Here is a 17,991-nt window from a genome sequence, read left to right on the forward strand (position 1 = left end):
TGTGTGTGTGTGTGTGTGTGTGTGTGTGTGTGAGAGAGATTCTGTTTAGAGAAAGCGAATGAATGTGAGCGAGACATTGTCTGTTTGTGTTTCAGCTCTGTACTCTCTCAAAGCCGTTGTACCTACAAGGCTCCTAGCGCCGAGATGTTTACTTTAGCTCTAAACACAAGAGAGACGGGAAGAAGGTCAGTATCGTGCATGTCTGTGTGTGTCTACGTCTGTGTGTGTGTGTGTGTGTGTGTGTGTCTGTGTGTGTGTGTGTGTCTGTGTGTGTGTGGAAGAGCTCAGGTATTTCCTTGGACCCATTAGTTCTTGGAAAAGATGGGTAACATTTTCCCCTGATTGGATGTTTCCATGGTGACAAGCCCTAATGAATCTCCAGGGTTACAGTCGCCTGTCAGGAGCATTGTTACCGGCCTCCGTTCATCCAGCAGGAGTCACAAACACTAAGAACTCACGCCACCTCCGAACCTCGCTCTGCTTCTTCTCTTCATCCACTCACCTCCCATTCCCCTCCCTGTCTCTCACTCCTTGTCTCAACCTCTTCTGTTGATGACGTGAAGGTGTGTGTGTGTGTGTGGTTATCAGCCCTGCAGCGCGCGTGTGTGTGTAAGCGGCTATGAATACTCCGAAGCATGCATAAACGTCAGCAACACCTCAGGGATTTGTCAAGGGTTTCCAAATTGAATATTTTCCGCTGCTTATGACTCCATGTGTGTGTGTGTGTGTGTGTGTGTCTCTGTTTGCGCGTGCGGGTGTCGTTGTGCGCTGGTTTGTGCACGTCTGCGGGTATTTGCCACCGTCAGCACTCTGTGTTCTCTATAAAATATAAATACATAATTGCTGAATAAATAAAATGTACACCAAAAGGAAAAAAGGGGGGGGGAAATAAATGCCATCAACAAAACTCCTCTGTAGCCTGCTGGGTTGTTACCATGGTCGCATCCCAGATTATTGTACGCTCACTGTGTCAGCACTAACTTACTGGACACACACACACACACACACACACACACACACACACACACACACACACGAGCGTGTGAATGCCCTCACACAAACGAGGGAATCTCCCATAGAGAGGCACTTTAGAGGAATCACCTGGTTGCTTGGCAACAGCGTAGCTCTGCCCCGACGGCCCGCTTACTTCCGATTGCTGAATTTGTTTGTTTGTGTGTGTGTTCGCGTGTCCGTCAGTCATGCCATCTGTTTGCGTGTAACGCAGCACGGCTACTGGCTACTGGCCCATTATATGATTACATATATACATGTCGATACTTTATACATACGCCGTGTGTGTGTGTGTGTGTGTGTGTGTGTGTGTGTGTGCGTGTGTGTTACTGTGTGTCTGTGTGTCTGTGACTGATCTGCGGGGGAAGTAATGTGGGTGGACGTTGCTCGACAGGGACATTAATGTGAGCTCACTGGGAGGGAGAGCAGTCCCCAAGAGTGTAAGTCCCATTTCTTCCTGAGGTGACCCCTCCTTCCTTTCTGCCTTTTTTTTTTTTTTGCACTCAGTCCATATTACAAATTCATTTCCTATCTCATGTCCTTCCATTTCCTCCCTCTCAGAAACACAGTCCTCCTCCTTTGTGCCATGTTTACACCATACTGTACATCTCTTCCACCCCTCAGCACATCTATCCAACACAATTATTTGGCACAAAAACAACGTTGGCTTTCGCTATTATATAACAGGCTTTGTATTCCTTTCAAAGCTTCATTGATTTGTGTAATTTCCTGTTTCTTTGGGAGAGGGAGACGTTAGATTCCCTCTAAGTGTGGAACAAGATGCCTACTTTGTGAATGCTGTGCTTTCCCATGCAACGTATGACATATATAGAAACACACACATCCATGTGGACACACACACACACGCACACGCACACTGCACACCGCACATGCACACACATATACATAACTTATTCAGCAGTGCATGAAACATTCAGAGCGTTTCCTTTTGTTCAAAGATGAGAAAAGCTGTATCTGTCACTCCTTTACTAGTACCTTTCTGTGCCCGCCTTTCTTCTTTTGCGCCCGCTCTCTTTTATTCTTTCTCTCATCACCCTTTACTCAATATCAATCCCCTGCCATCCTATTTATCACTGTATTTTCCTTTTTTTAAAACCGCCTCTTAATTGGGTTGTGTGTGTGTGTGTGTGTGTGTGTGCGTGTAAGGGAGACGCGGGTGATAGGGAGACAGCGATGGACAGGAGGAGGTCTTACTCAAAGTAGGGTGAGCTGTCATTTCAGCCAATTAACAGGATTCCTGCAAGTGTTTCCATGGTTACCAGCTGTCACCACTCTGAGGAGGTGGAGCCAGAAGATTTGACAACTTCACAGTTTCTTAACTTGAACCACATTCAGACACTCTCTCCCTCTTTTGCACCAACACATACACTCTCTCTCTCTCACACACAAGCACACACACTCACACTCACACTCACACTCACACACACACTGCACATGACAGACTTTGAGCTCGACTAGGTTGCGGTTAATAAAGTCTGTGTGTGTGGAGACCAGAGTGGAAGCAAAGAGCATGAGGAAGCTAGTGAGCAGGTTGCTCATTCATAAACAGTTTACATTTGAGGATTTTCATCCAGATCCACCTGCTATTTAGATCAATACCACTTTCTCGTGTAAGGAGCCCTTTATTGGCTTTATAACTTGTTTTTATTCATGGTTAACAAATCATATTAATGCACAACAGGCCAGTTGTGTCATTAATAAAAGTAGCTTTTGGATGGCCATGTTTATCCAAAACTACACTGGCTCTAAATGAACCAGATAGACCTCTGTAGTTGAGATACCAATGCAAAGTATTCTCCTACAATGGTTTATATGATATCTCGCGAAAAGTTACCCCTCATTTTTCGTGCGTTTTCCTACAAAAAGCCTGGAACAGCTGTCAATTTCCGCTCATTACTCGCATACAGTCTTTTCAAAAATAGACTTCTGTCTTCACAGGAAGCCACACAGTTAAGTATGGGCAAGAGAACTACTTCCTTAGGTTTAGGAATAGATTGTCGTTTGGGTTCAAATAAGTGTAGATGTGCCGTAACTACATGAAGCAAGTTACCTGGCAAATTGACTTTTCATTTCATACGGGGAACAAACGACTAGATCGCTGTTGTTTGGACCAATCCAACTCCCAATCCGGTCCGCCCTGTTTGGGATTTTGTGATCTATATACTTCCTCGTTCATGATTACTTGAATAACATATACGAAATAATCGCGTGGGATATCTACGAATTACCGTGCATTATTTTTCTTTGGTTTAGCTACGAATGCTGGAAGTGATGACCTGTGACACTTTAATGATTAACTAATGTCTGAACCCATCAGCTATCAGTCTGGAGACGATTGAGCTTTTTGGGGAAACGGACAATGTTTCTGGGGTTCCCTTGCAGCCAGCGGATATCCAGCCCAAGACTTTCTTTTCCGCGAGCTTCCTGGAAGAGATGAATGGCATTTGTAATGGCATTTCAGTGTTGTCTCGGTCTTAATTTAAATGAGAAAAGTAACACGATTTATAGTCCATCAAGTTTGTAAATGAAACCTTCATCTTTTTGAAGCCTTTGGGTTTTCCCTTTAATAATAATGTTACATTTTACGTAGAAACACGGCTTGATAGACCCTTTAACCATTGGCTTAGCATATTTTATTTAAAAAAAAACGAAATCATATATTTCCATTAAGCTATTTGATAATAAATCCAAATGACAAATTCAAACATTTAATGCAATGATGGTGCTTGATGAAAAGTCAGAGGATCACCACAGTCTTTAGGATGCATCCACTGGGTACAATGAACATGTGTACCAAATATCATGACAACCTATCCAGTAGTTGTTTCAATATTTCAGTCTGGACCAAAGTGGTGAATCTATAGAGCCAGAAAATATATCATATTTTAGTTAAGAAGTCATTAATAGGCACTTGCAGGTTTCTCCGTTTTTAAATAAGGCAGTAGGTCTGCAATTATAAGTGTTAGTAGTCACTAAATTGACTTTACATCATGTTAATGTGACTAAGCTGTTAAAAATTAGGTTTGGTTCTCATTCTCTGCAGAGCTTTTTCAGAGAGTGAGTGTATAAATGGTCCACTGGAGGAGTCTCTCGCATGAATTCAAGAGTAAGGTACAAAGACAGACTGTCATCCTGGAGGAGGATACATACTGTACCAGCCAAAGGGATTTTTACAACATGACAGCCCAGAAATTGTTCTCCTTAATGGTTCATAACTGATACATAAAGCTATCGGGTGTCTTGTTAGACTGTGGTACCACATTGCAAAATCTAAAAGCTTTCCAAGCCAGAAAATGTGGCCACATATTCTGTGTGTATCCAGATGGCCTGTGTGTCCCTATGGGTGATCCTTTTAAGTTAATGAACATTGCATATGAAAATGTTCCCACATGCTGCCCCTAGCATGTGTATCCGAGCCAAGGGTGGAGGATGATGCCAGAAAGATCAGGGTGATGTGATCGGATATGATTTATAATGTCTGCCTGACCTTTATTACCTGTGTTGGCACTCGAGGAGAGAGAGAGAAAGAGAGAGAGAGAGAGAGTTGGAGTGGGGGAGAGCATGAGAGAGAAGGAGGAGGTGGTGGTTCTTGGAGGGGGAGGAAGAACACGAAGATGAGGCAATTAGGGAGATAGAACAAAGCATGGAGGCCACGTAACATTTTCAGTTGTTTACACTTAAGAACTTGTATCGCTGGAGTGTTAACCTCTGTCATCCCGCCAGTTAACTTTCCCCCCCTTCTCCTCATCTCTCGTTCCCCTTGTTTTTTTGCCCCCTGTTTCTTTCCCCGCCACCTCTCCCTTACTGTATCTACATCTAGATCTCACCCCGTCAGTCTCCCTGCCTCTCCATCGCTCTGTCGGTGTTAATTATTAAGTGTAGTTGTAGTTTATCTGTTGGCTGAGACTCAGGTTTCTGCCAGAGAGACTAAAGCTCTGCCCAAGGGCAATCTTTTGTGGCGATGTGGATGAAAACGGACGGGAAGGGCGTTTGGTTAGAGAGAGATGGGAGAGAGCACAAAAGATATGCAAGAAATGATACGGAATGAAGATGAGAAATTACGTCGCAATATACGAAGCAAGGGAGCGGGAGGAGCGGAGCTAAGAGAAAAAATAATTGGGCCAAAGAGAGGGGAAAAGGGCTGTGGAGGAAAATGAGAAATGATAGAGGGAAAGGTTGAGCGTGATCGTAGATAAAGGAAAAGCGATGAATAGAGCGGAGCGGAGGGACAGAGGAGAGGACGTCCCCACTGTGTTTCATCACGGATGTTGAATGATGGGCCACCGCTGGAAACACTCCCATCTCATCCATCACTCACACCGTGACCCCGCTCCGTCCCTTGTTCGACCATATGCGCGTGTGTGTGTGTGTGTGTGTGTGTGTGTGTGTGTGTGTGTATTGCTGTAATCTATACAGATGGAGCGGGATTAGATGGAGTTGCGCTGAAGGACATAATTTCCTACTGTGTGTGCGTGTGAGTGTTTTTATGTGTGCGTATTAATTGTGTTGTGTTCCAGTCCAGACAGGATGCGAGCGGATTGTGAAACTCAGGAGTCAGTTCCCACGGTGAGATGGGGGTTCCCATGGCAACCACAGCAAAGGGAGGACACTGGATTACCCCCCCCCCCCCCTCTCTCTCTCTCTCTCTCTCTCTATCTCTCTCTCATTCTCTCTGTCTCAAGGGTGATAAAGGATTGTACTCTCATTAATTTTTCTGCCCTCTTGAGAGCAAAGTGTCCGGGCAGGGGACTCTCTGTGTGTGTGTCTGTGTGTGTGTGAGCGCGTGTGTGTGTGCACATGTGTGCCTATCCGTGTGCGTCCATGTGCATGCTCCAGGCTTTGTTATGTACGCGTCCTTGGCTCTTGAGTAGACGTATACGTTCCTTTTCACATTTGGGCTCAAACGTGAGTGTATGTTGTGTTGCATCTGTGTTTGTGTGAAGCGAACACAATCTTTCCTTTAACGTTCTACTTCAGACTCGTTCCCCCTTTAAACTTCTCCGCTTTCCACTTCTGAGCCGCGATCTTTCCAGTTTGACAGCAAGCAAGCAAAAAAAACCCCACCATAAGCAAGTTTACACTTCAACTGACTTGAAATGTCTTGCCGACTGTTTAATGGTAGCTGTCTTTCTTTTGTAGTCAAGAGTAGTGCTTATAAATTAAAGTTGATATATTTAAGCTCATTATCGCTCGTTTCCACCCTTATATCAGTTGTTTTTTAGGTTGGCTCAGTCAGTTCTCTCGCTTTGATTTGATTTCACAAGCCGTGAGGCGCAAAATTCAGAGTTGTTTGTGCTCGCTCGCAGATCTTTTGTAATTTCAGTCTGGTAGTATTTTGTACACTGAAAGATAGACAAGGCTGGACGTTTAATGTCTAACAGTCAGCTTCCTCGGGGTTTCCCCTGGGTTTCTGCAGACATTACCATTGGCTAGATACGGACGGATGACAAATCAAAGGAAAAACCTGAATAAATGAGCAGCGAAACATAATGAATGCAGATGATTCCACTCAGGGGCACGAGGGTCACTGGGTGGTTTGATGAGAATGACAATGATCTGAATCCCATCCTGTGGTCTTCACAGCCACCACATCTCAATGTGAGATTTTAGAGTTACATGTTAGACAGTGCTGTCCAATATCTTTTTTGGAAGAATGGTGTTTACTACTCCGGGAGAGTTCCAGACACTTGCAGAATTTATGACAAAGAGCACTGAAGCTGCCCTTGCGATCGAATCTTCAAGGGACAGTTCAGCCCGTAATAAAGAAAAAACATTTTTATCAATCTAGATTTTTTTGGTGGGAGTTGCCTAGTTTGGGCGATATCAGCTTGCTCAGAATCAGAACCATTTATTGCCAAGGATTTTGTCTTGGCGGGAGGCGCATAACATTTTACATAAAGTGCAATAAATGGGAGCATGAATATTTACAATTAAATCTACTGTAGAATATAAAATTAAAGTAAAAACTAAGTGCACAGATAACTTTAAGGTACTTTAAGGTGGAATGTAAAGGTGACAAGGATAATGCGAAAGTGACAAGTGTTCTCTCGAATGTAATGGGAATCTATAAAACTCACCACAATCCAAGTGCCACATAGTCCCATTATATTTGGCCTATATCTCCAAGATTAGGCAACTCACACCAAAACAATCTAGGTTGATAAAAAGCACTATAAGAGGAAAACATATGTGTTTTTCCCTTTTGCATTCAGTCAATTCCATAAATTCTAGAAAACCATGGAGGCAGCAACTATCACTTTTTGGTTTCTGATGTGCAGCTTGTATTTGGGTTTCCTGCTTTAAACATCTTGCCAGATGCTTGAGCCGGATAACCCTTAGGGAGGACACCTGCACGGAGCTGAAGTGGGACGTACGAGCGGCAATCTACTCGGCTTGTTGTTGTTAGCTAAGACTCCCGTCAATCAACCTAAGTAGCTACATTTACATGCACCGCTTCATGAAATGCACTAATATCGAATATTGCAAATGTAATCAATGTTCAAAGTCCCTGCCGTGGTGTTGACCCTTAACCTCCTGTCACATGGTTTGAGCGCGTGAGCATTTTGGCCATCCTGTTGAACTGCGTGACTCTCGGGATGTTCCAGCCATGTGACCACACACCCTTCCTGCTGCAGGTAAAGTGCACACACACACACACACACACACACACACACACACACACACACACACACACACACACACACACACACGCACACGCATGCATGCACACACACTCACAAAATCTGAAATTACAAACTAATTATGTTCAGCTTCGAGACTTTATTATCAAGGGTCTGAAAAGTTTTTGCTTTAATTTTCCCCCCACTTAATCAGTTTACACTAATTCTCTAGGTGTGTGTGTGTGTGTGTGTGTGTGTGTGTGTGTGTGTGTGTGTGTGTGTGTGTGTGTGTCTCTGTGTGTGTCTGTGTGTGTGCAGGCTCTGGATGATGGGATCTTTGTTTTTTTTGCCGGGGAAATGATAATGAAGATGGTGGCTCTTGGGGTCATAGGTCACAACGGTTACCTTGGCGACACATGGAACAGATTGGACTTTTTCATTGTTTTAGTGGGGTGAGTGTTTAACAGACACACACACACACACACACACACACACACACACACACACACACACACACACACACACACATGCATACAAGTGTGCACAAGCGCATCTGACATTAAATATGAGCCAAAATTGTGTGTGTATGTGTGTGTTTTGTGTAAAGCTTAGACACTTGTTTAATGCCAGTTAAATGTCAAGCGTGTGTGTGCGCGTGCTTAGACGAACTAGCGGAAATGTGTGTGTGTGTGCGCGTGACAGCGTCGCAGAATGACAATGGCATCATTGGGCCCTCAGAGACGGAGACCTCGGTGATTGGTAGTTAAAAGGCAATGTATCCCAGAAACAGTGCACTGCGTCCCGCTGGACTCCCTGTAGACCTTCAGGGTTTGCCAAGGTCGAGCTGATCAGGATGTCAGTGACACAGCGGTGGCTTTCCCTCTCCGCAGAATGCTGGAGTACTCGCTGGACGGACACAACGTCAGCCTGTCGGCTATCAGGACCGTCCGGGTTCTCCGCCCGCTGCGAGCCATCAACAGAGTTCCCAGTGAGTTTTTATCCTTTCTCCTCCAGCATCCACTTCACTCGCAGAGGATTACGGACATTTTTCATTGTCTTTTTACTGGTTTGGCTCCGCACTCGAGTACACTGGCTTTTTTTTAATGAAACAGTGACTGTGAGGGTAAAGTGCTGACTGTGCACTTCTAAGAGTGTTCACATCTAGATTGGGTGAACAACAAACAGTATAGGACTCAGCTAACTTCAGGACAATGCAGCGGGTAAAGAGAAGAAGAGAAGAGAGAAGGCAATTAAGGACATTTTTACAGCCAACATTAGCGACTGGACAATTTACTGACCTGACTGCAATCCAACTCATTGTGTGTTTGACTTGCTCCCCGAAAACCAACAAGTGAAGATGACTGCAGTGTGGGCCTGGCAGAGCATCAGCGGGAAAGATACCAAGTGTCTCCTGAAGTGCAATCAACTTTCTCTCCCTCATCATGAAGCATAATGTATAAAAAGGCAGGCAATTCCTACATTGTCCATCTGACATGGGAACACCCTCAGCCGAAAGTCAACAACTGCACTCACAGCCAAGACAATGAAGAATGTGACACTGTCCTTGTCCTCTCTGGCTGAACTGTAAATCCCACTCCATTTCATTGCTATTAGCGGCTCCTGCTTTCTTTTTGATGAATGCATGTTTAAAACAAATCAGGACACAGTGAACAAAGTCATGGAAATCATTGTGATTCTGAACAGCTTGTTGCATAAACTGGCCAGCCAACTTAACTTTATTTTTTAACGACACTCTGTGACTTAAGCACAATTCAGTGTGTTTGAAGTTTGAAGCCAAGGTTTCATGCAAGAAAGGGGAAGAATTTGTATCTGCGCTCTTCAGCAAATTGAAGTGGAGGCCAATTATCACTATTTAAACTCTAATTATTTGCCATTCAATTAATTGCAGTTTTGAGTAAATCCTGCAGGAGATTGCTCCTGCCGGGTTCTTATGGTCATGGAAAACCTGGAAAAGTCATGGGATTTTTAAATGGTTATTTCCAGGCCTGGAAAAGTCCTTGAAAAAAAAAAAATCCCAAAAGTTTTGGAAATGTGTTATATTCTTATGTTCATGTCGTTCATTTACGCCGAGTTTTAAATAATGAATATGCTTTTTAAAGAAAGACGCTTAAAATATAAGCAGGCATACATACAGGCATCTATATAAATGTTTTTTCTTTTAATCAAACTATTGTCTCTCATTCATTTGTGTCATTTAAGGTTTACTGTATGCTTTGGAATTCTCATTGTTAGTTTAAATACTAGATTTTCTCACTTTTTTATGTATACACCGAGATTTCACAAAATATTTGGTCATGGAAATTTGGTTTAAAGTCATGAAAAAGTCATGGAAATCTATTCTCCAAATCTGTCTGGCCAATTCTTCCCGTGATAAAAAAGTCATGTTTACATGCAGATATTTACTATACGTGCACAATTGCCTATGATGTTTATGCTGTATGTGTGTGTGTTGGCAGGTATGCGTATCCTGGTGACCCTCCTTCTAGACACTCTTCCCATGCTGGGCAACGTGCTGGCACTGTGCTTCTTCGTCTTCTTCATCTTCGGCATCGTTGGCGTGCAGTTGTGGGCGGGGCTATTGAGGAACCGCTGTTTCATGGGAGAGGACGTCAAGATGTGAGTCACCATAGAAACCGGCAGATGTCACAACAAGGGGGAAAAAGGGGGGGGGGGGGGGGGTTGGCCTCATTATTTTGAAACCTGTGTCAAAAGTTTCCTCACAACCGATTAGCTTCTTTCACTCCCCTATTATTTCTAAGACGGGGATCAATACCACCGATGGTCTGATCTTGTTTTTCCTCTAATCAGCTCCATCTGGGAGGAAGTGAATGTGCTTCCTGCTGGAACCTCCAGAATTAGAGATCACAAATCAAGGGTGTTACGGGATTAAGAGGGCTAAATGCATTTTGTGTGTCGCTACTCAGGGACTCTCAGTGGCTGTTTCAACACCAACCCTCAGAGTTTCACCGTCACTCCAGTTCTCTCCTCCGTGGTCCTTCATGTCATCCTCGATCACTGTCCAACTGCCGCCCGTTGCACCATCACTCTCGGCCTCGCTCCTGCTCACATGTTCACAAACACGATGGGATGATATCACATAACATCTGACAGCATCATGTTCACCATCTGACCTCACATCTGCTCAACCATCCCGATTAGATAATAATTCCTGACAGCGGTGAATTCAGAGGTGGGGATGTGTCAAAACAGCCTTTATGCTGCTGTACTGCTTGGAGTAGGCAGATAACAGGAATCAATTGTTTAATAACGACGGTACAGTCACTACTGTAACTGAATAAGTAATAATAACAATAATAACAATAACAAAATTAATAATTAATTGAATTGAAATAGCATTCAAGCTTTCAATACAACATTTCAATCTGCGTAGCAAAGGAAAAACTAGATTAAAACCAATCTGCTCCACCAATAAACATAAGGACAGTGATTACATTTTTTTTAAATTCCCCAAAATAAGATTAAAAACACATAATCACATAAAAGAAAAAATAGAAAACTTTGATTAAGGCCTTTGAGAAAAAAAAGATCTATGTTTTTTGTCATAATAATAATTTGTAGTATTTTAATGATTCTTTATTAACATTATCACTTTTTGTTCAACAAATGAAATGTCTATGTATGTTTAAAAACAAAAAACAACAACACACAAATCAAATGTTTGTTCTCACAATAGTTTACAAGCAACAGATTAATTCTCAGGCACTCAAAGAGCATCATGTGTGCCGAATATTTCCTGAGTTTACTTCACGATCTGTCCACATTACCAACGTATTCAAAGCAGTCTCCCCTCTTTGCCACATGTGTCACTCCTGTCCTTCAAGTTGACCTTCGTTTGTTCGTATGTCGCCAATGTTGCCTCCTCTGTCATGGATTAAGAGCTCATCTGGGTTCCTCCAGTATAATTTGCTTTCCCACATTTATACTGGTCTGAATAAAGTCTGTGGCTCCACAGTGAGAAGTCATTTGTGGATCACTAAGAAGATGTAGCCTCGGGCAGAGCTCTAAGTGATATTAATGATACGTTCATGAACCTTTCGCCAACAGTTCTGAATCATGGCACATTTCCATAGAAGAAGAGTCCCTTCAGGGTTGCAGCAATGTGTTGCCCCTGAGCTTAAGCCTAAACAGTCAATAAAGGCAATTTAGAAAAACATTTTTATAATTGAGTTAATCTAGATTGATGTCTCTTAATAGCCCCATAACGTTTTCACATAAACTCACTAGACACTTTATTGGAAACGCTTGTATAATCTACTACAACAGCTCTGCCGTGAATTCTACTTTTACGGGGCGTATCATTATTCATCTTTTGTGACACTATCAGAAAGGTAATTATTCTATTTTATGTTTATGTAAATCAACAATTTGTGTCACACAATTGTGCACAGCACAGCACACAGTGACACACAGCCTTTGTACTTAACCCATCCTAGTTTTAGTCCAGGGAGCAGTTTAAGGGTGTGCCTTGCTCAAGGACCTTTGGCAGCTCTCCAGCTACCAGTCCACACTCCACAGTGCTTGATTGTGCTTGATTGGGCGAGGACTTGAACGGGCGGCTCTCCAGTTCCCCCCCACGGACTGAGCTACTGCTGCCAGTAGTATCGAGGTCATAGTGGGTGTTGTACTAGAGTACATTATATATATACATATATACATATATTAGCCCTATATATATATATTTATATATATATATATATATATATATATATATATATATATATATATATATATATATATATATATATATATATATATATATATATTATACTTTTAATGAGAGCATTTTTCCCATTCTACACTATATCTTGTATGACTTTTTTAATGATGTTTATCGGGACTTACTATACTGTCACTTTTTTAAGACACATATACATGTACACTTTATGTGTGTATATATGTATATATGCATATACATATATGTATGTATATACTGTTTATACGTATATGTATGTATATATAAATACCTTATTAAAGTGCTATCAAGTTCAACATCATTACAAACTTTAACCTCAATAATAAATGTGTAGGTAAATCAATACCTTTCAGACAGTGTCAATCACAACTGAACATTGTTCTCTTTGTAAAGATGGATTTTGGCAGCGCTTATGTATTGGCTCACATCCAATTGTACGAGCTTTCTTATTGAAGTGGCCGACGAGTGAACATGATTCCACTCTTTCGCTGCAACATCAATTTTCAAATCTGCTGTCAGAGCGTAAGATTCAGTGGCTGTCTGCTGCAAATGTATTGCATAATATATAGACGCCTCTTGTGCCAGACCCATTACCTTTATAGTCTGGGAGAGAAGAGCCGACTGTTGATGTGGGATCCCCGTAACGTAGACCAGCAGGTGTTGGAGTAAAACGATGGGGTTTAGAAAGTGATTGTGATTTAAGAGTGAACGATACTCCTCGGTTATATGTAATTCTCTGTTGTCACTTTGGAGAGCCGTAAACTCAGTTTATTATTACTATAACACAGCAGTGGGACAAAAACAGAAGCACTGCATTATTCTGATTTTATCACTGAGGCAGGAGTCTGTGATTGCTTTCCAACATACTACAGCTGTATGAGGAAAGACAATATCACATTGTTATTGGCTCTTGCTTTTATCTCACGTGGCCACATTAGCCTGCTGCAGAAGTAGCCAACACATTTCTACTCAGCTAATCCGTCTCCAGATTTTATTTTCAGTTCGCAATTTGTATTTTTTTCTGCTTCATAAACAAGAAAATGACCTTTCCTAACAATAAGTGAGGGAGCGCTGCTTCTCTGTGACACTTCTCTATACACCACAGATGATTGATTGCTTATCTCTCGACTGCACCCTCCCTCTCTCTTTTCTTTTTTCCCTTCATCTGTATTTCTCTCTCGGTTCCCTCATTTCCTTCTTAAGCACTCTTGTGTATTTGCACATGTCTGTCTGTTTTTCTTCCAGCAATCAGACCCTTTTGTGCAAACAAAAGATCGATAGAGTTATCTATCTTTAAAAAAAAGAAAATCTAACTTTACCTGAATTTGCCCTGAAACGCATTGTGTGTATTTTGTTTTGTCAGTTACAAACATATTACTCGTGATGTTGAATGTGTTTCTTATTGGACAAAAACCAACAACGAAATTATTTGAATAACAAGTATTATTTGTGCAGCCTTAGTCTTCCTTCTGTGCTATAGAGATCCATTGTTGCCCAAAATGAGTCAATTTTGCCCTGTTGTTGTAAGTCCCCACTATTTCGCCACATGTCTATCAATCTGCATCTTAAAATAGTCCGCAATAGACGCAATGTTTGCTCCTGCAGAGTAATGACTGCCAAAATAAACCGACGGTGTCCAGCTCTTAATGCAAAAATACAACTATATCTACATTTCTGTGACCTATTTTCAATGATTCAAGCCTTCTGAAGGACCAAATGGGACTGAGTGCCCCAGACAGGAAAAACAAGTTAAAAGGTTCTGAGAAACAGACTCAAGCATTGTTGGTTTTGGTCTTTTTGAAGGATTTATTGACAATAAGGATACATACATGAATAAAGCAATATATATTTGTTCCTATCTTCTCCAGGAGATATAACATGTCCTTCCTGAATGGCTACTATCAGCCAGATGGCACCGACGACCATCCCTTCATCTGCTCGATGGAGAGAGAGAACGGGATGCTTCGATGCACTGATGTGCCTCGCCGCCGTGTGAGCGGGACGTCCTGCTTCCTGGGTGCTGAGGAGGCCCGTCCAGAGATGGGGCTCAAAGCAGACGAACCGGTGTCGTGTGTGAACTGGTACCAGTATTACAATGAGTGTCGGGCCGGGGAAGTGAACCCGCACAAAGGAGCTATTAACTTTGATAACATTGGATATGCATGGATTGCCATTTTTCAGGTGAATGTTTGAATGATTTGCATAAAGATATCCATCTTATATCAATGAATGATGATGCACACTACACACTAACGTCTGTGTGTGTGCTTTCATGCAGGTAATTACTCTTGAAGGTTGGGTGGACATCATGTATTACGTCATGGATGCACATTCTTTCTACAATTTTATCTACTTCATCTTCCTAATTATTGTAAGTACTCTCACACACACACGCTCACACACACTGTATACCGTACCGTGTGTTACGACAGAGTGTGACGTGTGCCTTGTCGTGACCAGGTGGGCTCCTTCTTCATGATCAACCTGTGCCTGGTCGTCATAGCAACCCAGTTTTCTGAAACCAAGCAGAGGGAACACGCGTTGATGAAATCGGAGCAGCACGCCCGGCAGCTCAACCAATCGGCTTCCACGCTGGCCAGCGACAGTCAACCGGGGAGCTGCTACGAGGAGATGATCCGCTACGTGGCGCACCTGGGCCGCAAGGCGTGGCGCCGGCTGTCCCGCTGCTACGCCGAGACGTGCACGCACTTTTACTGCGTGAGCGCGTGCGAAAAAAACAAAGGAGGCGGCGCCACTGCCAGAAGCGGCGGAGCGGCAGAAATGAACGGACTTGCCCACCGGCACTCGGGACACGTTCCCAACGACCTGTCGCACCTTCATCAGCTTTATCATCACCACCATCAGCATCATCACCAGCATCACCGGCCTGAGCTCGCTGTCAGGAATGGAGGGAATGGTTTTAATTACCCGTTCATATCGCCCCTCCTCAGTCCCCTGGATGCAAAGGCCCTGCAACAGAAGAGGCTGGTTGCTAAGGAGGCCGCCAACAGACTGCCACAGCTGGAGGTGGAGCCTGGTGAGGACGAAGGGCTGTGTGTGTGTGAGTGATTGTGAAAGTGTGAGTGTGAGTGTCAAGGTCATAGCTTGTCAACCTGGGCATTACAGGAGGGGGTGTTTTGGTTCATTTTGTAAAAAAGAAAGAAACTAAGTTGAAATCTTAAGTAAAAAGGTAAAGAATGTATGGTTTCAATTATGTGCCTTCATTGTTTCAAGTGTTAATTGTAAAAAGAAATGTTGTATATTTTTAATTGGTATTACTTTTTTTACGTTGTAAAAAGGTTGGATTTCATTTAAAAAAAGAAACCTTAACCTTAAATGACATTATATACTTTAAGATTGACATCTTCAATAGGAACCAATGGGCTTAGGGCCACAGACAGAAATGCTTACATGTGGAGGCCCCCTGTATTCTTGCAACATTGTCAGTTTTTTTTTTTACAAAAAGAGTCAACAGAGCTTTAATGTTCCTCTGTTTGTGTTTGTCAGAGCGATTTGGAGCGACGGTGCTTTATTCTTTAAAAACTTTCATGAAAGAAAAATAATCCTTGAGGCTCAGTGCTCCCAAATTACAACAGAGCGCATTTTTCCCCACTTGCCCTCGGCAGCGTTAAGACACGCAGATCACAGACGTCTGCCACCTCTGACGCAGTGGAGGTGAATTTTATTTTGCTTTTTGGTGCTCAAAATATTATGATGAAAAATGAGGAGCTTCCACAGGCTAGAGAAAAAAATAATACATTAACATGCTTTTGGTCATAGACCTCGATTAGGCCTACAAGGAAAACTGAATGCAAGAACACTGTGGTGTATTTATACTCAGGTAATTAGCCCCAAGGCAACGCATCTGTCCATCCCTTACATACGATTACACTCTTGGGTATTGTAGTTTCATGGGATTTGTGGTCGACAAATATGGGGAATACGATGTATGAAGATGAAGATGAAAGGAAAAAACACATTAACAGCAGTTGCATTCTACATAAACAAAGATGCTGTGGAAAAAAAACAGGCAAATGCTGTCATACCCCACAACACCAATGTTTTAAAAGATACTGATGTTAAATAAGAGCATAACTCTCAAGTAAAACTACTTATTCAAGCCAACATTTCTTTTGAACCTCCTCCTCTGTGCTCGATTCAAGAGTTAAAGAGTTAAAGTTAGGGTTGGTAATCTTCTTCAAAAACATTTTATAAATACTATTATTATATAATATGCTATATATAATGCTATGTTGATACTATGTTGATAGTTTACCTTCATGGTGATAATGTTGGGGGAGTGGCTTTGGAGGGAGGCCTGAAGGGACGGCGGCCATGTTGCCGTCTTGACAACTTTCTTGCTAGATTTAGGGATTTCTGGAGCTACAGAAGCCTCGGCAACACTGGGCCGGGTTTTCGGTTGGATCTTTAAAAAAATCAAGTGTACTCCTGCTGGTTTCTCAAGATTAGCAACCCCAGCTTTAAGGTGTGAAAGTTAGGAAGTGAATATTCATTCAAACGATTTGAAACAGCATATTGAAGATATTTCATCGGACAATGTCATTTTACACCAGATAATCAAAATCTTTGAGGAGTTTACGGTGTTGATTTGCCAGATGTTAAAGGTTTAGTACTCCATAACATTCAACCACACTCCATGGAAACATAAAGGTGGATGGTTAAAATAAAAGCAGCAGATGCCAAGATACCCTGACTTTAAATCCCTGGAATGCTCTAAAAGACCAACATGTCCTTCAAACTCTATATGCATGCTTCACATAATACAATCGTAATCGCTAAGCCGAGGTAACCCTGATGACATCACAATGACATCTCCTGGGGTTATTTCCTTAGCCTTTACAAAGCTCCTCCAGAGTATAGACGTTGGACTGTTTCACAGGCTGAATACTCCCCGTGAGAAGTGACCTTGATGTGTAAAAAGCGGTTAAGAGAAAATAATATTCCATTTTAATACAGTTCAGTTATACATTATAATTGTAGCTGACAGACTTGCAATACAGAAAATAAGTGAGGAGAAATGATTCAGTATGTGCTTGCATGCACTGGGCCAAAATGCAGAAAATCGAAGCTCCAGAATTATAATTTTTTTGCAGTGCAGAGACATTTTTAACAAGTTCCTTGCAGCTCACATTATCTATAGACACACACCACAGAACGGCTAGATTGGATTTCCTGTATCAGTCTCTCCAACTAAACATGAATTTGTGATAATAGTTGTGATGACAAGTGAACTGCCCGTGTTAGATTAGTGTTTGTTGGTATGTCATTGGAGCATTCCTCCCGAGATGCTCGCTAATGAATTCTGCTGAAATTTTACTCCCGCTTCACTCCACGCGCCTTCCCCCAACACACACACACACACACACACACACACACACACACACACACACACACACACACACACACACACACACACACACCCCTGTTCTAATAAAAGAACTCCCCATCTTCACAAAAGCATCTCAACTGCACAGTTGCTTCCATGTTATTGAATTTTTGTCTCCCAGAAATATAACTGTGGTGCTCTCCTTTGGCAAGCAGAGAATATATGGAATGACAGAATAGTTGCAGGAATGCAACATA

General features: G+C 42.3%; 1 protein-coding gene across 1 annotated transcript in view; it reads left to right on the forward strand.

The window, feature by feature from the left end:
• The window catches only part of LOC306737323 (voltage-dependent T-type calcium channel subunit alpha-1H-like), a gene marked incomplete at its 5' end in the record, with an annotated part of 41,912 nt that overhangs the window by 298 nt on the left and 23,623 nt on the right, over nucleotides 1-17,991 (forward strand). Inside the window, 7 exons of the mRNA XM_079219041.1 lie at nucleotides 7,584-7,667; nucleotides 7,971-8,104; nucleotides 8,543-8,640; nucleotides 10,130-10,289; nucleotides 14,256-14,568; nucleotides 14,666-14,758; nucleotides 14,848-15,424. Of these exons, the coding sequence (XP_079075167.1) occupies nucleotides 7,584-7,667; nucleotides 7,971-8,104; nucleotides 8,543-8,640; nucleotides 10,130-10,289; nucleotides 14,256-14,568; nucleotides 14,666-14,758; nucleotides 14,848-15,424 (1,459 nt within the window). The remainder of the gene's footprint in view (nucleotides 1-7,583; nucleotides 7,668-7,970; nucleotides 8,105-8,542; nucleotides 8,641-10,129; nucleotides 10,290-14,255; nucleotides 14,569-14,665; nucleotides 14,759-14,847; nucleotides 15,425-17,991) is intronic.

Source organism: Taurulus bubalis (assembly GCF_910589615.1).
Source record: "Taurulus bubalis genome assembly, chromosome: 6".
In the NCBI taxonomy this organism is placed as follows: domain Eukaryota; kingdom Metazoa; phylum Chordata; class Actinopteri; order Perciformes; family Cottidae; genus Taurulus; species Taurulus bubalis.